At 36.6% G+C, this 22,625-nt stretch overlaps 2 protein-coding genes and 1 pseudogene across 6 annotated transcripts in view; all 3 read left to right on the forward strand.

The window, feature by feature from the left end:
- tp73 (tumor protein p73) overlaps positions 1 to 7,723 on the forward strand; it is a 26,580-nt gene extending 18,857 nt beyond the window's left edge. For 2 of the 3 annotated variants that reach the window (XM_087833535.1, XM_035905723.2), the window contains 10 exons: positions 626 to 812; positions 1,103 to 1,218; positions 1,767 to 1,876; positions 1,992 to 2,134; positions 2,732 to 2,820; positions 3,013 to 3,140; positions 3,575 to 3,729; positions 3,843 to 3,975; positions 5,377 to 5,470; positions 5,840 to 7,723. In XM_087833535.1, coding sequence (XP_087689661.1) covers positions 626 to 812; positions 1,103 to 1,218; positions 1,767 to 1,876; positions 1,992 to 2,134; positions 2,732 to 2,820; positions 3,013 to 3,140; positions 3,575 to 3,729; positions 3,843 to 3,975; positions 5,377 to 5,470; positions 5,840 to 6,238 — 1,554 coding nt within the window. In that variant the 3' untranslated portion in view covers positions 6,239 to 7,723. Of the gene's footprint in view, positions 1 to 625; positions 813 to 1,102; positions 1,219 to 1,766; positions 1,877 to 1,991; positions 2,135 to 2,731; positions 2,821 to 3,012; positions 3,141 to 3,574; positions 3,742 to 3,842; positions 3,976 to 5,376; positions 5,471 to 5,839 lie in introns of all 3 variants that reach the window. The other variant, XM_035905722.2, reaches the window with a different exon arrangement.
- Positions 6,842 to 20,950, forward strand: LOC102794308 (taste receptor type 1 member 1-like; annotated as a pseudogene).
- Positions 7,923 to 15,902, forward strand: rer1 (retention in endoplasmic reticulum sorting receptor 1). 3 transcript variants are annotated; one of them, XM_035905633.2, is made up of 8 exons: positions 7,923 to 8,045; positions 9,410 to 9,491; positions 9,803 to 9,907; positions 10,339 to 10,435; positions 11,152 to 11,230; positions 12,564 to 12,699; positions 13,970 to 14,024; positions 15,403 to 15,902. In XM_035905633.2, the coding sequence occupies exons 2-8, from the start codon at positions 9,411 to 9,413 to the stop codon at positions 15,411 to 15,413; spliced, it is 564 nt and encodes a 187-aa protein (XP_035761526.1). In that variant the 5' UTR covers positions 7,923 to 8,045; position 9,410; the 3' UTR covers positions 15,414 to 15,902. The 3 variants fall into 3 exon arrangements, with proteins under 3 accessions (XP_035761526.1, XP_006785533.1, XP_035761525.1); XM_006785470.3 differs by having other exon boundaries at positions 13,970 to 15,902; XM_035905632.2 differs by having other exon boundaries at positions 7,964 to 8,110; positions 13,970 to 15,902.
- Positions 20,951 to 22,625: the final 1,675 nt, after the last annotated feature.

The raw sequence follows: 22,625 nt of genomic DNA on the forward strand, positions 1-22,625 counted from the left end.
GAGAAGGTGTACAGTTACGCTTTTTCTCTATCACTTGCAGTATCTCACATTACTACCCACAAACTCAGTCTTCTGGGTAATTATCATGTATTCATGCTACACAACATTTACCTTTATAACACAAATGAAAATTTACTGCTGACTGGCTGATGTGTTTCTCTCTTCCATTCATACTCCTCTGCTCTTTATTTGACAACATTTGCTCTCATTCATGGTTTTATGTGGTAATCATAGTGTGCTGCTTTTACACCAAACTGTTTTATTATCATATTACCCAGCTCTTTATCTGTCCACATTGTCTTCTGTCTCTTAGAGACTTATTTTTTTGTCTGCTGATAGGTGACTTAATTGTAGGTTATTTCATTTTGAGACAACAGTCCCACCTCCTGAAAGATTATTTTTGTAATTATGTCACTAGTAGTGTAATGTGTTCTCTTATTACGTTTATATATAACTATTCTTGAGAGCATGAGACGAAAGTCACTGGAGCAAGACTGAAACGCCTCATTGGCCGTGACCTTTAGATTGATTTGTTTTTGCTTTTTTCACAAGCACATTAAATTCCCATTTCTAAGTTCAGACCACTGATTTGAAACTTGACCGCGTGTGTTCTTTCTCTACCCAGTACTCTCCCTTGCTGAAGAAGCTCTACTGTCAGATTGCCAAAACCTGCCCAATCCAGGTCAAGCTATCTTCCTCTCCTCCGCATGGCAGCATCATCAGAGCCATGCCCATCTATAAGAAGGCGGAGCACGTGACTGAAGTGGTCAAACGATGCCCCAACCACGAACTAGGACGAGACTTCAATGATGGTACAATCTGCTAATCTCTTCTTTTGAACATAAGTAATTAGGCTGACATATTTTATACTTTTTTTATATGTCTCATTAGTGTTTGGCTAATTCTTGCAGAATGAGCCTGTAAAATGCAAGTAACAGAGAGCAGCAGAACGTTAAATGCAGTTCACTTAACAACCACAAGCATCATTAAGAACAACAGTTTTCTGGACATTATACTACACAATAAACTGTACCTGGTGTCTGCCAAGTTTGGGGGGGTTTCCACTTAAATAAACCAACTCTCTCTCATGTTATCTCCTCAGGTCAAGCAGCTCCGGCCAGTCACCTGATCAGAGTGGAGGGCAATAACCTCTGCCAGTATGTGGATGATCCTGTTACTGGCAGGCAGAGTGTCATCGTCCCGTATGAAGCTCCACAGGTTGGTGGTAGTGTACTTGACCTGCAGCGGGTCATAACAGCAGAGATATACATATGCATTGCATCAGGTATTTAAAGATACACAGAAAAAGCCTCTGATAAAATTTAGTTGTTTGTAAAATGGACATTTTGCAGATATCTCTTTTGTTTTTGGACATTAAAAAGAAAAGACGAGACATATGATGAACACGTCAAAGAAACAGTCAGCTACAGTTAAGAATTTAATACGACGCTCATCTATAAATAAAGATGCCAGACATGTTCACGCAAGCACAAGATTCATCATGTTTGTCATGAAAAAGTTAATATAAAGTACATTTGTCTCTCATCACATCAACGTGCGCTACAACACCTCCCTCTGGTGGTGAATTGGTGTTTTTGAAAAAAAATTACTTGAGCGATGAAAAGAAATGAGCTTTTATAAATACCGAGACCTAAAATGGTGTACAGTTACAGTTACACTTCCCACCATTATGTTATGCTGATATAAGTACTTATGCACTAACGGAAGCAAAGTAAAAAATAAAATCTTGTTGCTCTGTGTTACAGGTAGGGACTGAGTTTACCACCATCCTATATAATTTTATGTGCAACAGCAGCTGTGTGGGCGGCATGAACAGGAGACCTATCCTCATTATCATCACTTTGGAAACCAGGGAGTAAGGCAACAATTCATATTTCCTACACAAACAGAGATATTTGGTTTGACATTTCATCACTTTTTGAAAACATGCTGCAATTAGTACATTTTCTTCTTCTATATAATCTCTGCAGCGGCCAAGTGTTGGGCAGAAGGTCATTTGAAGGTCGGATATGTGCATGTCCGGGCAGAGACCGCAAAGCTGATGAGGACCACTTCAGGGAACAGCAGGCCCTGAATGAGAGTGTGGCCAAAAATGGAAGTGCTAACAAGCGCAGTGAGTTGAAATAAGACTTCATGGGGGAAAAGTTTGTTTTAAATTATAACAGTTAAAGATACAATCATTTTAGCTTTTAAAGTTTCATTCACTTGTGTTTTCCTAATTTAGTTTTCAAATATATAAACAGTCTAGCCCCAGAGGAGCATGGTGAATGTCCAAGATCTAAATTTGGACAATAAGTAGTCTCCATAAAGATCAACACAGTAACAGCTGAAATCCCAGATATTAAATCTTTTACACCCAATTGAATTGATACTATATATTATATATGATGCCATATAATTTCATAACTATTCTTATTTGTAGAATCATATTCTAACTAGTGTACATTCTTATGTGTATTATTGTAGTTTCAGGTCTAAAGCGTGCTACAGTTTCATGTAATGGAAGACTGTAAAATTTTATATGTGTATTGTGGTTCTAAAAAAACCCAACTAGGAACAAGGACTTGAAATTAGCAATATTCATGCCCCTCTGTATAAATGAAATTAGCAATAATTATGTGCAGCACATCAGCTTCATGTGAAACCGCATCATTGTCTAAAACAGTGGTATAAATCTGCTTAATTATGCTTCTGTTTCTCTTATCTGCAGATTTTAAACAGAGTCCAACAAACATTCCCAGTCCAAACATTAATATGAGGAAAAGGCGGCATGGAGAAGAGGAGGTTTACTATATTCCTGTAAGAGCTTTCACACATGTATAATAAGAAAATTTAGATTCATCTATTAGCTTTCTAACTGTCAGACTCACGGTTTGTGAGTTTTTTGCTAATTTATTAAATTGTTGGAACAAGAGCGCTATTTTTATTGGATGGATTGATTCAGCAGTCATTGATGGCTTAGGATAACGGTTGTGTCATGTTTGTGTGTAGGTTCGTGGTCGTGAGAACTTTGAGTTGCTGATGAAGATTAAAGACAGCTTGGAGCTGGTGGAGCTCGTGCCACAGCAGCTGGTAGACTCCTACAGACAACAAGCACAGCAGCAACTGCTGCAGAGACCGTGAGTCACTTCAATGCATATACACTCATTTGAATCTACATATAAAAGTTGTGTTTTTTATTTTATTAGGAACGTGCATTGGATTTGCCCGTTTTGCTGTTGTTCCTGCATGACCATAATATTGTCATTCCAGGTTTAATGTTGCAACTGAGCAACACTCAATAAAAGTAATGGATTACACACTACTTGTTACTTTTTCTTTAAAGTAATGCAGTGCATTGCTTAATTACGTCATTCAGCCAAATTTAGGCTACTGATTGTGGTTTGGTTGTGACATTGTTATGATGATGTAGGAACAACATCAACACAGTGCAAAATTCCAAATGCACATTGAGTCTTCTGTATTTCATCAAACTGTAAAGTGTCTGTCATGCTCAGTAACACTGAGACAAACTCTTTCTCTAATCTCTGCAACATTCGTCTTTTTCCGTTAGGAGCCACGTGGCATCACCCTCCTCCTATTCTCCACTGTCCAACATGAACAAGCTGCATTCCCACGGAGGCCTCAGCAAGCCACCCTCAGTCAACCAGCTCGCAGGACAGCAGCCCCAGCAACACCACACTGCTCCCTCTTCCATGGCTCATATGGGTGATTATCTATGTGTGTGATTTTGTTTCAAGACATTACTTCCAAAACTGTTACAGTACTTTATCCAGGGTTGCTGCTGTTAGTTTTACTGATCACCCGTCCCTTTCCTACAGGTCCAAACATGCTCAACAGCAACCACATGCAGGCAAATGGAGAAATGAACGGTGGCCACAACAGTCAGAATATAGTGTCTGCTTCTCACTGCAGCCCGCCCCCTCCGTATAACCCTGACCCCAGCCTTGTCAGGTACCTCACCCTCCAATGACACTCCTCCTTTACTCACCTGTAAAAAAAAAAAAAAGGCCGCTTGACAATCAGATGCACTTGTCTGGTTAAATGTAAACTAGTGGCATAAGAATACTTTACTTTACTTGGCCATGTTTACATAGTATTATGTCAAACAGTGTTTTGGAAACGTTCTATTTTGCCACAAAATGTGACAAGATTGAGCTGTTTTTTTGTTTTGTTTTGGGTTTTTTTTAAACATAATGTTGTGGCTGTTTTGTAAAGGCTTGCAATAACAATACAGATCTGTAAACACCCTTTGAGAGTGCCATAGTGAAGGCCCACTGGAGACTTGGTAACATGGAAAAAATGTGTATACATGGCACAGTTAAAGTGGAAAAGAACGATAAGTAGAAAGGTCAAGTCAGTAATATTTAAAATAAAAGTGAAAAGAGCATTTTTTGTTTTGGGGGTTGTTGTTTTTTTCAGTTTTGGCCCCTTTAATATTAAAATGTTCCTGTTCCGTGCAGAGAAAAATGAAAAACAGAACACAGCAAAAAAAAAAGAAGAAAAAAAAGAAAAACACCAATGCTTTCAGCTGGCTGGATTTATTATTTCAGGTTTCTGCTAGATGCATATAAGTGTTTAAATCACATGTTTATCAGCTCTCATTAAATAATACAGCATAACCTCTCAAGACTTGTAAAACCTCTGCTATGGATTTGTTACCTGCACTTGAAAAGCAGAAACTGTGTGTCTTACCTAGTTCTAAATTCCTTCACACTGACACTGTGTAAACAGCCATTCTTTGCAATGCAATGCAATGCAGCAGATTTTTTTCTTCAAAAGAAATGTTTAATTTCTATTTAATTTTAAACTATATTTTTTCTTTTTTCTTTTTAATTAATTTTACTTTTGTAAGCTATTTTGTCCATTTTGCAGTCATATGACTTGCTCTTGCAATTTTAGCATTTTTGATACAGCAGGATTTGTCTTTTTGTTTTTGCAGACTATTATGTTAATTAAACCGTTAAATTGTACAGCTAGCTTCTTTTTCCAGTTACTTTGTATGTTACCAAAACGTTAACATTCATGTATTTATAATAAAGCTTCTTCATCAAAGCAATAATGGCCTTATGAATCATTAATATTGTATAAATGTATGTTTATGGTTTTAATTTCACTACAGTTCTTCAGATGTATAGTTTCTGTATCCTTTAGTTTAGATCTGTGCCCTAAATCTCCCTCTCATTTTACTTAGAATAAGCTATAGGGACTTGTCCCCCTATAGATATTACTACAGTAAATCCGGAAAATACTTGTTTTTCTATTTCAGTTTTTCTCAGGAGTAATGTTTTTGTTTAAGTCCCAGTTTTAGGTTGTATCTCTGGTCTAAGCAGGCCTTCTTTTCTCCCCATACAGCTTTCTCACCAGTCTGGGCTGTCAGAACTTCATTGAGTACTTCACTTCCCAAGGCCTCCAGTCTATCTACCATCTCCAAACTCTCTCCATGGAGGTAACCAGTTTGTTCCTGCACATACAATCTACAAGCAGTAGAAATAATGGACATAATAAGAAATGTTACATGTAATTGAGGTTTATTAAAACAAATAAAAGAAAGAGAAGAAAAGGTAAAACGGCAACAAAAAAAGAAACTGCAATAAGAGACACAAAACAGAAAAGTAAAGCAACAAGGTACAAACAAATCCCAGATAATTATTGACCACTAGTGATGATGCAAAGAATTACCTTATTAAGCAGGCTTAATACTTCCTGACTTCCTTTTGCATTTTCAAGCAAACACGTAAAGACACACTCTTATTGCTTTGTGTTTGCTTTTTTGCTACACTCTTCAACTCCTCCAATGTCTGTTTGCCCTCACTAGGATTTGGGTGCGCTAAAGATACCAGAACAGTCCCGCCTCATCATCTGGCGAGGTCTGCAGGACATGAAACAAGGCGCTTCCCTGCAGCTGCCTGCTTCTTCTCATCATCATGACTATCATGGGCAGCAGCTGCTTCGCTCTAGCAGCAACATGACTGCCTCTGCAATGGCGGCCATTGGGGCTGCAGGTGGGGAACTGCAACGCCAGCGGGTCATGGAAGCTGTGCACTTTCGCGTCCGCCACACCATCACTATCCCCAACAGGTCCAGCGTTGTTGGGACATCAGGCATGACGGCTGCTGATGAGTGGGCTGACTTTGGTTTTGACATGCCTGACTGTAAGGTGTCACGGAGCAAGCACTCCATCAAGGAGGAATTCATGGAAAGTGACATTCACTGAGACTGAATAAAATCTTGGATCTTCTTTCCCAGAAGTTATTGTCAGCATCAGCTTACTGCAGTGTAACTACGTGACTAGGGTTGTTAAATATGTGTTTAGCTGCTCTTGTCATATTTTGATGATCAACTTTGATCAATTTTGATTCTGAGATATTTTCAGTGTGCTCATGCACTTTCATGTGCAGCCAGTTTGTGCTTGAACTGTTGTTCCATCTAATATTTGAAGATAACATAACAAAGTTTACGTCTTCAGTCTTCAAAGCAAAACGCATTGTAACAATATAATTGTCAAAGCAATGCTGAACACACATGATCTGGACTTTGCTTTTTGGAACGCTGATAAGTGCAGAGGCATTTTATTTTGGGTGCACTGTGCAATAAGTAATAACACATTTTTCTTTTACAGCATATGTGACATTGTTCACAGTAACATAAATGTCAAAAGAGGTAAATCACCACTGCATTTTGTGTTTAGATGCCAAAAAAAGGTTCTCATCTGACTTATTTTTTTTTCTTTAAGTTGTCCTTCACTTGTACAAATGTATATACTTTATCATGTAAATGTTTTGGAGTAGATGTTGTTGGAAATAATAGAGTCAACATGATGTATCTGCTGTTTGAACCAAATGACTAGAACTGGGTAAATCGAGTCCATAACTATGGGAACACAATTGTGTATTTTCAGTGGGTATGATAACGTGATGACCGTAATGTGGTTCGGTGTGGTGGTATCGTTTATGTGTAAAAAAGAAAAAAAATATGTGCTTTGGTGTTAGTAGTTGTACGCTGACACTTATTGTTAAAAATTAGGTATTGCCTAATACTTTTATTACGTTCTAGAAAATATGCCGCTCATTATTTTATAGTAACACGCTGCAAAACAGATAGGAGACAATCAAACAAACAAAAAAAAGCATACTCAGTATTATATCTTAATACCAGGGATTTGATTAGATTTGTGAATGGATATTATGCTATCCCTGTACATCAAGAAAACTAGATAATGAGCAGCATTTTTGTCCTTGTATTTGTATTTTGAAAACCTTGCAGGGCAAGGTACTAAATAAATTCATTATAGCTGACTCTGTAGCTAATCTTCATGGCACTTGTTTGTAGGTATTTAATAACATTCCACTTTAATTTCTGGATTGCCATCATGAAGCTGAATGGTTCTCTTATTGTGTTATATTTGCTTGACCTTTACTTGTACCAGGGCGAAGGTTTTTGTCTCCCTTTCTAAGGCCCATTCTTAGAAAGACAATTTTCGTCGTTTTTCATCTCATTATTACAAATGGTCAGAGAGAGAGCACTTTAATGCGATTAAATCATTTAGGTGTTTCAGTATTAACACCACAGTGTAAATAAAAGCATTTCTCCGTTTCTTGTTCTTTTTTTTTTTTTCAAAAGAAAAAATTTGTTTACTGGTGTGTTTTTATTCATTCGTTTCTGCTGTTGTTAAAATCACGAATTAAATTGGTTAAAACGTCTGCCTCTATGGCCTCTTTTTTCAAAGTGACAAGGTTTTCAACCCAGTGGTCGGAAATACTAGTACTGAATGTTTAAGGAAACAGGCCAACCAGAGGAAACATTCTGATGCTGCGCTGACTTTTTATTATTTGAACCGAGAAATCGGTTCGTTTGTGATCGTTGAGGTCTGAAGAGTCATAGCGAATCGAGGTGTTCGGATTTCTGCTACTCAGCCTGTGGTATCCTCGCGGAAGTACTGACGTGTACACACCAGTTTACACGAGAAGTGGCTAGTTTAGCTAGCTAGGTAGAGCCGGGTAGTGTCACAGCGGCCGTATCAGGTAAGAAAGAACTGCCATTGACAATTTTCGCTGTAACTGCTAATACAGCTGAGAGATACAAAGAGGTATTGAATCGCAGAATCAACATTGATTGTGATCGCATCATTCACTGAATATGTAGGTGTTTAGTATAGAATGGTTATATTTTAACTGTGCTAGCTAGCTGTGAAACTATTGGCAACGTAGCACCGGAAGTGAGTTGTCAATTTTGTGAAGTACTTGCTGGGTGTTGTAGTTTAAATGTGTCCGCAAATCCATTCTTGCAACCTAGGAGTAGTCAATAATAAACTACACATTCTTTTTACATACTTTTACATGTGCCCAATTGGAGTTGTGGGAAATGTAGTCCAATACTTTCATTCTAACGGTTGAAGGGGGTCAAATGAAGCTGAACAAAACTACATCACCCATACAAACGTTAACTGGGGCCAAAGGTAGTGTACGTTTCGACGGCTAGGACCGCTTTCGGGGCTAATTTCTAAGCTAACGCGAAGAATTTAAAATAATATAAGATAAAATAATACCTCTAGTACAACTTATTCAATTTGTAATGCACATCGTAGTTATTTTCCATTTTGCAAATGAGCCTATTTTGGTAGATATTGCTTCCTAGATGTTATCCTGCCTTCCTTAAGCTGTGAGCTAGTTATGCAGCTAATGCTAACCAGGCACAACCACAGCTCGTCACGGTCCTGTTCTTTTCCCCATTAAAATAAAAATAGCAAATCATTAAATGTCCTAACGCGTAATGCGTAGTTATCTAAGCAATCAACCTAGGCTACAGTGGATATAAATGTTGTTTTGGTGAGCAACCGACAAGCGCACCGAGAATATTTATGATCAGCTAATCAATTAAAATTCTATTAAAGGACCTAGGGTTAGATTTAATTTACAGAGATACATATTTAAATTGATTATTTAAAGAAAATTACAAAGATTTTGTCACCTTGACTATTTGCGCCTTGATAGTTATCTGATCACTCTGATTAACCCCTCTTCTGGACATATGCACCTCGCAGATACAGGTCTTACCGGACAGCCTATGTCTATTGTATTTACTTGTATCACAGTTTACAGAGTATATATTACACAAACTGAAACGAAACGTGTGTTCCAAAATGTGCAGTTCTTGGTAAAATCGTTCACAAATTTTTCGTTTTACTGGGTATTTATTTCCAAATCCTTTAAGACAAAATGGGCACAGAAGAGTTTGTCATTTGTCAATTTATCACCTCCATTTTGTATCTTCAACTGGGGCCGTTGGTAGACAAGGTCATGCTGAATAAGAGTATTGTGCAGTACTCTTATTAAAGTAGATTAAGTTCATACACCACTAATCAAAATCTTTTTGTCGTCCCAATAAGAATGTCAGAAGGGGACAGTGCTGGGGAGTCAATCCATGGGAAATCTTCTGTTGTGGCTGCCTTTTTCACACGAGTTGGACAGGTAATGTGTGAGATCAAGCATATCATATTCTTTTAAATAGGTTTAAATTTAGGGATGCACCGATTGTGAAAATTCTGTCTTTTTAAAATGCCTTTTTAGATATATCTTTTTTGAACCAAGTCATTAAACAAAGACTTACCATTTTAAACATTAGCATTCATTGAGCCAAATCTCAGTAGAGAAATTTTTAAAACTTTTAAAACTGACTTGCAAATATAAGTACGTCAGAACTGATGTTCACAACAGATAAATATGAACTTCATGTTTTTCAGCGCACCTGCAATGTTTTATCTGGTTTCTTTTTGTCACAGGTCTATCAGTCATGGCTAGACAAGTCAACACCATTCTATGCAATGCGATGGGCAGGAACTCTACTACTTACTCTTGTCTACATGATCAGAGTGTATCTACTACAGGTAATTGTGTATTTCTGTGTGTTTTTCAGATTTATTTTTAATTAGTCAGCCAAGTTAAAAAATCTTAATGAGGAATTCTAAATACTTAAATTTTTTCCTTGGCCTATAATAAATACTATCTTTATCAAATTTAAAATGCCAACTCTTTATAAAGAGGGTTTGAAATCCTCATTCACCTCTAGTAGTTTTTAACCAATTGTATCTTACTTTCAGGTCAAGGTTATTTCATTTTGCTATTATTTATTAAAAGTAAAATAATGCATTTTATAGTACATCTCTCTGCCTTTATTATTGTCTTGTTTTGACTGGGATATTGCTCTATTCGTTAGGTGTTTATATAATAAAGTTCTTATGTGTCTTGACTGATGTGTCTTGACTGACTCTAGCAAAGACGTCCTTTAATAAGGTTATTTTCTGATGCTCCTTTTCAGGGTTGGTATATAGTAACATATGCTTTGGGAATCTACCATCTCAACCTGTTCATTGCTTTTCTGTCGCCAAAAGTGGATCCCTCACTGCTTGAAGAAGGTTAGTCAACTCAGTCTCATTAAAGTAGTGTTTGTGATGTGAACATGGAAGTAGGCTACCTCATGGGGTATTACAAAACTGTTCATTTAGACCTTAGTACTTGCATCTAATCAAAAGTCTAAGCCAGCTACTGCCAATCTGGGGTTTTTTTTTCTGAGAATTTTCTAATATAACTTTTAATTTATTATGAAAGATTTTAAAATAGTTACTGGAACAATAGACTTACTGTACACTTGCATATTTAAAAGTACGTATCTCAAAACTGAAATCCTTGAGTCCATTTAGATACAGAAAGGGCACCGCATCTCAGTAGATAACAAAGTCTCACAAACAGATTCTTCCTCTGTGCAATCTATTACTACTACTCTTAGGCACTTTGCAAAATGTTCTCTCATCCGTGCCTTTCTATTGTGTGCCTTCCTTCCGTTTTGTATATATTCCTGTCGTCTGCCGTCTGCTACTATTTATATTTTATACCATGCACAGTTGGCGTGGAGCACCCAAATGTGGTTTTATAGTAGCACTCTGTTTATGAGCAAGTGACCTCCTTGAATGGAATGCGTGCAGTAGTGACTGTTCCCCAAAAATATATGAATTAGCCATTTTTACTGTATGTAACTGAAATTGTCCTATTCCTAAAGTGTACGTTGTTGTTGTTGTTGACGTTCTTGTTGCTGTTATGGGATAACTCAACTGGTAACCTATATTTCCTACAGATGAGGGCCCATCCCTTCCCACCAAGCAGAACGAGGAGTTCCGCCCTTTCATCAGGAGGTTGCCTGAATTCAAATTCTGGTGAGAGTTCAACACGGTCACCCAGGGAAATTGCAAATTATTTTCTTTAGAACAACCTGTGTGCTGAAAGATTATATTAAGCAAAGCTCATTTAGAAATGGGTATAGCATTTTAGGGTGAAACTAAAGACACCGAGTTTAATTCATTTTTGTATATTTTGATTTGACCTCATTGTCTCAAATTAATTTCTACTTCATTGACATAAAGGTTGTGTCTGTAACCCTGACTTCCAAAAATAGTTTAAATACAAACATTTTCTTCAGATTTTTAAAACCACAACTTAATTTATTTTCACAGCAGCAATAAATTTTACTCACCACCTGCTGGTAGCTTAACTTAGCATCGATTTCTGCCATTCTGTACTGTACCAATTTTAAATTGTGTGTTAGGTCTTGAATCTCATTTGCATTTACAAATACTGTTTTCTCTTATATACTAAAGAAGAAAGAGAGGAAAACACACATTTGCTTGATATCTTTTTCTTTATATCAGATATGTACCTGATGCATGAAAATATCATCTTTGTTCCCTTTGCATGTTTATCTGCTCGATTAAAAAAATTTGACTTTCAATGTAACATGCTTACCCATGTTAAGTGGATATTGGGATATAACAATTAGAGGATTGAATTATTTGTTCATTTGTTGTTTGGAGGGTTGCTGACTAAACTAAAGATTTTAAGTCTTATATTTTATTACGTCTTGCTAAGAACATCTTTCTGGTTTCTACTGAAATTTGTGTCAGACTACACTTTGTTGCATTTTCCACTACCTTCTCTGTTAATCTCCAACCGTACCTAGTGATTTAGTACTGTGTAAAAGATTTAGGCAGAAAACAAACAAATACATCAGTACAAATTATCTTAGATACTGTGGAATACAATTAAAGTACATGTAGCTGGTCAGTTCTTGAGAGAGTATTCAGTCTGTGTTTCTCACTCTGTTTTAATCTTAAAAGAATCTCAAACCTGCGGTCTAGTTTCAAACAAAACTTTTTAAAATGCAAAAGCCTAACCAGATAAAAGTTTTAGCGCTCTGTCTACTCTATATGCAGACATTCTCTTTCTCTTTATAACTTACATAATCTTGTTTTTCTGTACACGGCTGTACATGGACTCCTTGTTCTTGTTTCTTAAGATAACACTTTGACCCTGACTGTGTGTTTGGGGTTGTTGTCATGCTGCTAAATTTAGGACACATTTAAGTGCACAGTACAATCCCCATTTGCTAAGTTACCAAAGTGTTTAGGATGATGATTAATTCTGATTTATTATTTTAATCAAAACTTTAACAGTGACATTGTTTTTACTGAGTTTGCTACTATTTTTTTTCAGGCATTCAGCGACAAAAGGCATCGTCATCGCCATGATTTGCACATTTTTTGATGCCTTCAATGTGCCAGTATTCTGGCCTATACTTGTAATGTACTTCATCATGCTCTTTTGCATCACCATGAAGAGGCAGATTAAGGTAAGTACAAACAGACATTTCTTTGCTTAGTACATATTGATCATAGCTGCATTAGTCAAAGGAGCTTGCAAATGTGAGTGGACGCCTTAACGCCCACTCACATCCTGGGCTCTCTGACCTCAGGAATTCGCATGATAAGGTGGAGCCAGGTTTCACAATGAGCTCACCTGAAACTCTGGCTGATTGGGACCCACACTCAGTTTCACACCTTGGCTCAGGCGATTAGAGGATCATCAGGGGGTCCTTTTGTCCCTCTGTGGGGGGATACTCCCACTAGGTTTAAATCTGGGACTCCCCACCATTTGACCTTAGAACTGAAGAAGCTTCTCGGATGAGAGGTGAAACGTCTTCAAGTAACTTAAAGAAGTCCAGACGCTTTTCTTTGCAAGCTCCTTTGACTACGATGACCTGGATGACTGAGAACCTTCACAGACATAGCTGCATTAGATTAACAGTAATAGTCCCTATTTGAAACCTTGAGCTAAGTATTCCGACCAGTGACATCGTGATGTATTTTGAAACATATTGTGACAATAAGTATGTCTAACTGAGAAGCCAAAGTCACTGAAACTTATTAATTAGAAGGTAATGATGCCTAAAGCACAACTCATTTTTGTCTGTTTAGCACTTATCTTAGAGTATAATTGTATTTAATTTAAAAAAAACAAATTACCTAGTAATAAAGATACTACAGATCAAGATATGATATCATACTATGTCATAAATCAAGTCATTGTGTTAGAGCCTACATAGCTGGATTTTGTTTGTTTTTTTAATCTCAGAGGAGTGGCCATTGTAAACAGACCCCAAGGTTACTTGCGTTTTTTATATACATACAGCAAGCAAGGACAGGACTATTACAGTTCTTTGAACTCAGTTAACAATATTGAACAATAGTCCTACACCAACTGCTTCCCTGCTGTTGCATAACTAAATCTTACTGTTAGAGTTGTCATTGTTCCTGAAGATATGTTGTTCAAGAGTGAGTTGCCCAGTGTCCTTATGACAGTTTGGTCTGAAAGTGCCTACAGTGCAATAAAAACATTGCAGTCCACAAATTGCTTTTGGGTTAGACAGAGCCACAGGTTTAACCTTATATTTTATTGAAGGACCTTTATTGTATGAAAAGGGTGTCATTGTTGTTATCTGCAGTGCCGTTTATATTGTGGTTCTGAATGTGTTGTAAAATATGCTAAGTCACTAAAAGTGTATGCACAAGTCTTAAAGTAAGTGTTGCTAACTCTCCTTTTTACTTCCTTGTCTTTTCTAGCATATGGTCAAGTACAGATACCTACCCTTCACACATGGGAAGAGGACATACAAAGGCAAGGAAGACACAGGGAAAGCTTTTGCTAGTTAAAAAACTCCCACTCTCCCTTCCTCTTTGTTGCATTTAAAATTTATTGGCCACAGCCATTGGGGAATGATGAGGGTTAGAGATGTATTTTCTTTTTGTCAGTTGAACAGTAACACGAAAACATGAAAAATACAAGTTTTGATCCACAGTGTTCTCAGTGTTGGACAAGGATATGAGCAGCATGGATCAAATTAGTCTAAAAATCTAAAATGCTCCCTTTGTCTATTGAGGGGTTTTTTTTCTGTTTGTTTGCTTTTTGGGGGCTTTTTTTTGTTTTGTTTTTCAAGAATTGTTCTGCAGTTACTCAGTAATAGTTAGGACTAAGTGCTACCTTTTGCCTTTCTAACCCTAAAGAGTAACAGTAAAGTCATCAAAACTGAAAGAGATTTGCAGTAAAATGAGTGATTTTTTTTTTGTTGTTGTTTTGTTATGCTTTGTTTCCACTGGTTTATTCCAGTACACCCCCTCTCTAAAATTCACTAACTTTTAATTCATGTAATTTCTCATTTACGAAAATATGATAAAGTTGTTAACGTGATATCAGATGGAAATGCAAGAGTCTTCAAATTAAAAATTTTCATCTTTGTGATGAGAATATCCTGCTGCTCTGACTTAAATATATCTGGCACTTGTCCTTTGTTCTAAATAAAGATACCTGGAAAAATTGGCTGCTTTTTACGTGAATATGCATTCATGAAGCCCCCCCCCCCCAAAAAAAGAAAAACAACCCCAAAACAAAACAAAAAACTTCCTGTTAATCTATAAAATGAATTGCATCCAGCCAGCACAATGTTTAAAAACTTTGATTGTACATTTGATTTGTTAGCTACCCTGTATAATTGTGTAATTCAAGGAGAGTGTCACTAATCCCAGATAACTTAGTTGCCTGTAGTCTGCAGTCATTCTTAAATCACTTATTTCTACTTTTCCGCCTTCGTAGAGTTTAACTACTGGGAAACTGGGATGGAAATCATTTTGGGTGTAATTACCCCAGGGAGATAAATTGGGTGACTGAGCAATTAAAATGGCAAGTCAATGAATTTGCTTTACCTCAGATTTGTAGACCGTTAAGTGGGTATTTATTCAAAACATAATGTGTCCTAAAGTGCATAACCAGTATTCCAGATAAATTCATAATGTGGCTTATTTGAGAGCAGTCAATCAAGCAAGTTTATTTCAATGACCCCATCTCTTTGAAATATTTAGCGATCTTTGTTTCAAAGACTGAGGCTCATTTGGAATTTGTACACTGGCTGTTGTTGTCTTTCACATTCTGTGTAAAATCTTTTAAGAGTTGTGGTAAATGTAGTCATTCCAAGCAAACTGTTGTTCTCTTTCTTTTTCAGAGGAAACATAAGAAAACAGAGATTGAGAGCTTTTATTAAAAGAAATGGATGAAGTGGGTGGCGATCACATACTTTTCTATGAACCAGTTGATTTTTTTTTTTCCTTTTTTTTTTCTTTCAAAATGCTGCAAATCTGTGATTATTAAACTTTGATCAGCACTGTAGTAAGGGATCAAAAAATTTCCTGTAAAAAGTTTGTTTCAAAAGGTTGTCTGGGTTTGTGTGTATATAAATATATATATTTTAAAATATAATTTTTTTTTTTTTAAGAATTTTTTTTCATCCACCACCATACTGTTTGAGTGTGAAAAACTATTTCAGTTGAAGTTTATGGAAGTAAAACTGCTAAATTGGGTTCCAGATCTGATAAATTAAATGTTTTTCATGGATTGCATGTTATTTTCTTGTGCTACAGTTACAAACAGAAACTTGATTTTAATAACTTAAGTGTAATTTTTTCACTCCAAATGCTATTAAAGAGGCTGTGTCCCTTTGAACAGTGCATTTGAATCTTGGCTTCATATTTTATAAGTATTCATGGAAAAGGGTAGCCTTGCAACTGAAGACAGTTGGAGAGGTCCAGTGCATTTCTGTTTATCCTAATCAAAATTTATTTTCGTACAGCTCTTTCTTTGTAATTTTTTTCTTTTTTAAGTTAATGGCACATATGACTGGAATCTGAATATATTTGGTCACCTCTATAAAATAAGGAAATCCATTGTTATCTTTTGAGTTGTGTCCAGCATTGTCAGATTAATGAGACAAAGTTGCCATTTAGCTGCTGATCTTTGCATACTGATTTGTGAATCCTTCAATGATAGATATTCCTCAGAGGCTCCAGCATTACCAGTATCTCATAACATCAGACAGAGTGTTAAGGCTCACCGTAGACTGGTAAATACTTCTTGTTTTGAGATTGAAGAGCATCGTTGTCTATCACTGTGTACTGGGGTGTTTTCTACATGCTTTGGCTCAATACACTGTTTCAACATCTGAGTTTCGGGTGGAAGGAGATTATTTGATAGGTGGACTTTTTAATATTCATCAGCTGAATGACTCTCTTCTTCATAAAAGACCAGAAGCCATTGACTGCTCCAGGTAAGTTAAACTCTGTTGGGTACTTTCTTGTGATAAAACTAATAAAAACCGAAAAAGTTTACCTGACGCTGGTTAAACTGGTAATAGAAATCTTAAACCAGTGAAATGAATTGCTGTGTTATTAATATTTATTTTTTAAAGTCAGCACTGCTGACATGGTCATTTAGCTAGAAATCCTATTTTAAGTGATCATAATTATTCAGGGATGTCCAAAATTGCACATATTTACTACTGTCCTTCATCTCCCCACAGTGCACCTTTTATTCTGTCCAGTTATCGAAGGTTTCAAATGATGAGATTCTCTGTAGAAGAAATCAACAATTCTACCAAGCTACTGCCAAATGTGTCACTTGGCTATGAAATCTTTGACCACTGCACAGATTTTGTGAGTTTTCCAGGACCTTTAAACCTAATTTCTGTTAATGGCTTTATGCGCCCTCTGGAAGAACCACACAACTTATCCAAAGTGATAGCAGTGGTCGGGACTTATACAAGCCCTCAGGCACGAGCTGTAGCCCCACTGTTCATGATGAATCTCATTCCAATGGTAAACCTATGAACCCTTATGTACTTTGACATTTTTTAAAACCAGATCAATATTTTTTATTAAAAAATATTCTTTACAAAAGTAAAATCAAGAAATTATGTTTTTTATGTTTAAAATAATACAAGTTTCAGGAGTATAAATGATTGGTTATTGTTAATGATCACAGTGACATTTTCTCTGTTGCTCTTAACAGGTCAGTTATGGAGCTTCCAGTTCAATCTTTTCAAGAAAACAGACTTTTCCCTCTTTCTTAAGAACAGTGCATCCCAATGAAGAGGTCATAAAAGGCATTGTTAGTATTGTCAAGCAATTCAACTGGAAATGGGTTGCTTTTCTTTATGTTAATAATGATTATGGAACAGATGGCCTGGACTTGTTTTTAAAAGCAATTAATGAGACTCAAGGCATTTGGTATATAATACAGATTACAGTCTAATGTTTAGACAGATTGATGCAAAAAACATTAATATCATTATTGTTTTTGCACCTGAATGGACTGTTGAAGAACTCATGGAGTCAGTAAAAAGAGAAAATGTTACAAACAAGGTGTGGATAGCAACTGATACATGGTCCCTAAACAAAAAAAATAATAGACCAGATACAAGGAAGCAAAAATATTGGCACTGTACTTGGGGTTGCTCAGCCTAAAATGTCAATACCTGGTTTTAGTGAGTTCATTCATTCTTTCAAGGCCAAGAATCACTGTGAAAATGCAGAGCAACAGAAGTTTTGTAATCAGATTTGCAACTGCGGTAGCCTGACTGCTGAGGAAATCATTCATGCAGATCCATCGTTCTCTTTTCCTGTTTATTCTGCCGTGTATTCCATTGCTCATGCCTTACACAATATCTTACAATGTGGAGCTGATGGATGTAAAGACAATATTACAGTCTGCCCCTACATGGTAAGCATTCTAATTATTTGATAATTTCTCACTTTACTTTTTGAAAATTATCTAAGAGTGAATAATTGTTCTTATCCATAGTAAAACCAGTGATAGTGTATATGAAGTATGTGATAAGCTAACTGGAATCTCAGAGTTAGTTAAACCTGTAGTTAAAGTAATAAAAGAAGACTAAAAATGTGATTTGGGTTACTAGACTTCATCCACCTACTGAAGCATTTGAGCTACCTGTGACAAAAGGTTAATACAGGTATAATTAACTAGATTCTCCCAGAAGATTTCCAAAGCATTATCAAAAAACACTGATTTAATCCAATCTAACTTTACTTGTTAGTCCAGTGTCTATATACACAGGTGAGGCACTCATCCCTCTAAGTGGGGCTCTACCAATATATCTGCCAATGCACCATAGAAAATATTTGAGCTAAAGAGAAGCCTAAATCTGTGCTCATTAGACCATAAACATGAAAGTTAATCTACGACAGAATTATTAGGTTAAGCAAATTGTGTTTGTCCAAAACTCAGTCATTGTGAACTCAGTGTTACTGTTGTGTTCCAACATCAGGTTCTTACAGAGTTGAGGAAGACAAATTTTACCCTTTTAAACCAAACCATTCAGTTTGATGAGAATGGTGACCCCATGTTTGGATCCCACTCAGTCATTTTTTGGGGCCCCAGTGGTGATGTGCAGGAAGTGGGCTATTATACTTGTCATCCATCATCCCATTTCTTCATCAACGACACCAAAATTCAGTGGCATACAAGTGCACAAGTACGTAGTAGTAATAAGAAGTTATTTTTAATTTGTTTTTTCAACACAAAGATTAATAATAAAATTAAGTTTTAGCAATTTAGTTTTTTAGACTTCTACCTAGATACATATAAGCACACAGCAGCTACCAGTTGTAGGTGTTCATAAGGTGATTTGCATGGCTGTCTAGATGTAACAGGGAAATACTTTTACATGTTACGAAACAATTTTAGAAATTCAAAAAACCTGTGTGAATATATTTAATGACTGGTACTTTCCCCGTAATTTACTGTTACAGTAAATGGTAGGGAAGTGCAGTATCTTCTTTCTGACCTTTTTACACCCAATATTCTTGTGTAGGTACCAAATTCAGTGTGTTCTGAAAAATGTAAAATAGGCTACAAGAAACAACAACTTGGAATCCACAAGTGTTGCTTCAGTTGCACAATTTGTCCATGTGGGACTTATATCAACAGCACAGGTAAACTGTTTTTGAATGACAGTAGAAAAAGAGTGAAAGTAGTGATGTCACTTGTAATGGAAGTTAAAGTTATGCTTTTTAAAGACTATTATTGTTTTCATATAGACTAAGCCATAGTCTTCCATTTTTGTTCCAGCCACTGCTCATATAAAAGCAGCCAATTATTAGTCGTGATAGATTTACACTAAGGTGTATAGCTGCAAACTGTAAAGTACAGGGCAGGTTTAACATGAAGGAAGATCTTTAGAGAGCATAGTGTATCACAGGTCAAATGTTTGTAGTTTAAAACAGACATAAACACCTTTGAAGCTTTAATTTTTAAATTCTTGTTATTTTTAAAGCAATTTTGCATGGTTCACAATCTTTGCTTGAATGTTGGTACGGCTCAGTTCATCAACAATATGATGTTATCTCTTCCTCTAAGCCCGCTTTCTGATTGGCTGTACCACATATAATTTCCATAAATAAAATTTTGTGCCGATGGACACCTTTTCTACCACTTGCCACCATGGAGGTCATGAGAACTGTAACATGACAATGGATGGGACAAACATCAGAAGAAACAAACATTTGTTAAACAATACGTTAAATATTTGCTTATTTAGGGGCACAATAGTAGATCTAGTTTTTCAATCATAAACTGTGCTTACAAGTTGATCAGTCTGAATTTTACAAAATCTTGTGCTTGCGACTACTGATAACTGACTACTGACAACTAATGACTAACTAAACCACTAATAATTGTGTGTCTAAATACAAACACAAACATACATGTATGAACTCTCAAACAATGGAGAAAGGTGTCATGGGTCTACTTTAAAGATGCTTCTTTTCTGCCCATCTCTCTTGTGAAACAGACAATCCCTCCAAGTGCATCACCTGTAAAGACACAGAATGGTCTGAAGAAGGAAGTACATCATGCAGTCTGCGGGTGGTGGAGTATACACCATTTACAGACATTTGGGCTATGGGGTCATGGTTGGTGCCTTTATCTTGGTGTTCATCTCACTGGCCTTGTCTGTTCTCTTTGCCCTTAACTACGACACGCCTGTTGTCAAATCTGCTGGGGGACCAATGTGCTTCCTAATTTTAGGTTGTCTCAGTCTGTCTAGTCTTAGTGTACTTTTTTATTTTGGTGAACCAACAGTTGCTTTCTGTATCTTAAGATATTTACCATTTCTCTTATTCTTCACTGTTTGTTTAGCTTGTTTCGTTGTGCGCTCTTTTCAAATTGTTTGCATTTTCAAAATAGCAGCCCAGATACCTAAACTCCACAGCTGGTGGATGAAATATCACGGACAGTGGCATTTGTGACACAGGCAATCTTCCTTCTTATTAACTATATATATGCTCCCCTGAGTTCAAAAATGGACATCTATTGGAACCCCCCAAAAAATCATACTTGGTTGTGATATTGATTTTAAAGCAGCATTAATTTCTCTGGTTTTACCTTTACCATTGTGTGCTCTTTGCTTTGTTTTCTCCTACATGGGAAAAGACCTCCCAAAAAATTACAATGAAGCCAAAGCAATAAATTTCTCCCTCCTCCTGCTGATCCTCACCTGGATCATCTTTGCCATGGGAAACATCCTTTATCAGGGCGAATACATCCAGCTGCTGCAGAGTCTGGCAGTACTCTCCAGTCTCTACTCTTTTTTTGTTGTGGTATTTCTTTCCTAAATGTTATATTATAATTTTTCAACCTAAAAAAAAAAAAACACCCAGCGTTACTTTTCAAAATCTTATACCAAAACAATGAGCCAGTAGCTGCCTCTAATACATATGAGCTGATGTAGACAAGAGACTGATATGCTTTAGATTTATACAATGGTGTGATTACCTCTTCTTTTGCATGTTTGTCACACTTAAATGTTTTAGATCATCAAACAAATTTAAATGTTAGACAAAGATAACACAACTAAGCACAAAATGCAGTTTCTAAATGACGGTATTTATTATTAAGGGGGAAAAAAATCCAAAACTTTAGGGCCCTGTGTGAAAATGTGATTGCCCCCTAAACCTAATAACTGGTTTGCCCATCCTTAGCAGCAACACCTGCAATCAAGTGTTTGGGATAACTGCCAATGAGTCTTTTGCATGTTGGCCCAGTGACCTTTGCAGAATTCTGTAATTCAGCCACACTGGAAGGTTTTCGAGTATGAACTGCCTTTTTAAGGTCATGCCACAGCATCTCAATCAGATTCAGGTTAGGACTTTGACTGGGCTATTCCAGATTCTCCATTTTCTTTTTCTTCAGCCATTCAGAGGTGAACTTGCTGATGTGTTTTGGATGATTGCCTTGCTGCAAAACCCAAGTGCACTTCAGCTTGAGGTCACGAACAGATGGCTGGACATTCTTCTTCAGGATTCTTTGGTAGACAGCAGAATTTATTGTTCCATTTACCACAGCAAGTCTTCCAGGTCCCACGATATTTTACTGTTGATTTGATGTTGGTTTGATGTTTCTTGTCTGAAATGCTGTGTTAGTTTTACGCCAGATGTAATGGGGCACACATCTTCCAAAAGGTTTTTGCCTCGTCAGTCCACAGAGTATTTTCCCAAAAGTCTTGGGGATCATCAAGATGTTTTCTGCCAAATGTGAGTCAAGTGTTGTGTTCTTTTTGTCTACAACATGTCAGCGGTGGGTTTCTCCCATGGATGCAGTTGTTGCCCAGTCTCTTTCTTATTGTTGAGTCGAGAACTCTGTCCTAAATTGAGACACGAGGTTCTTTTATGTTGTTCTGGGTTCTTTTGTGACCTCCTGGAGTCACAGTTGTTGTTGCGCTCTTGGAATAATTTTCCTGGGAAGCTTCCCCACTGTTCCATGTTTTCTCCATTTGTGTATAATGGCTCTCACCATGTTTCACTGGAGTCCCAAAGCATTAGAAATGGTTTTGTAATGCTTCCCAGACTGATAGATGTCAGTGATTTTGTTTCTCAGGTGTTTCTTTAGATTGTATATTGTAGATGTGTTGCTTTGTGAGTAATTTTAGCCTGCTTCACTTTGTCAGACTAGTTCTATTTAAGTGATTTATTGATTCAACATGTCTGCCAGTAATCAGACCTGAGCCAAAATTATTACCAGTTCACTAGTAATAATTTGCATTTTAGATTAAACAGTTAATAGCATACAGTGGTTAAATCTGTGTTAAACCTAACACAACACACCTAAACCTAATATATTTATCATTAGCTGAAAATGACAAGTGGTGGAGGAATATTTCAAACCATCCTTTCAGGAAAAGAAGCAATAAAACACTATGAAAATACCCCAGTACACACAAAACTGTATTACTAGAAAATTGTACATAAAGTATCAAAAATGAAAATGATTATTCTGTATCTTAATATGCTGTACATACCTTTATCAGATCTATTCCTCAGTGAATTTTAAAATGATGAATATGGTTGTTTCTATTTGGCTAAAGGATAAACTCTATAC

The sequence above is a fragment of the Neolamprologus brichardi genome, chromosome 20 (genome assembly GCF_056152115.1).
Source record: "Neolamprologus brichardi isolate AB-2024 chromosome 20, ASM5615211v1, whole genome shotgun sequence".
In the NCBI taxonomy this organism is placed as follows: Eukaryota; Metazoa; Chordata; class Actinopteri; order Cichliformes; family Cichlidae; genus Neolamprologus; species Neolamprologus brichardi.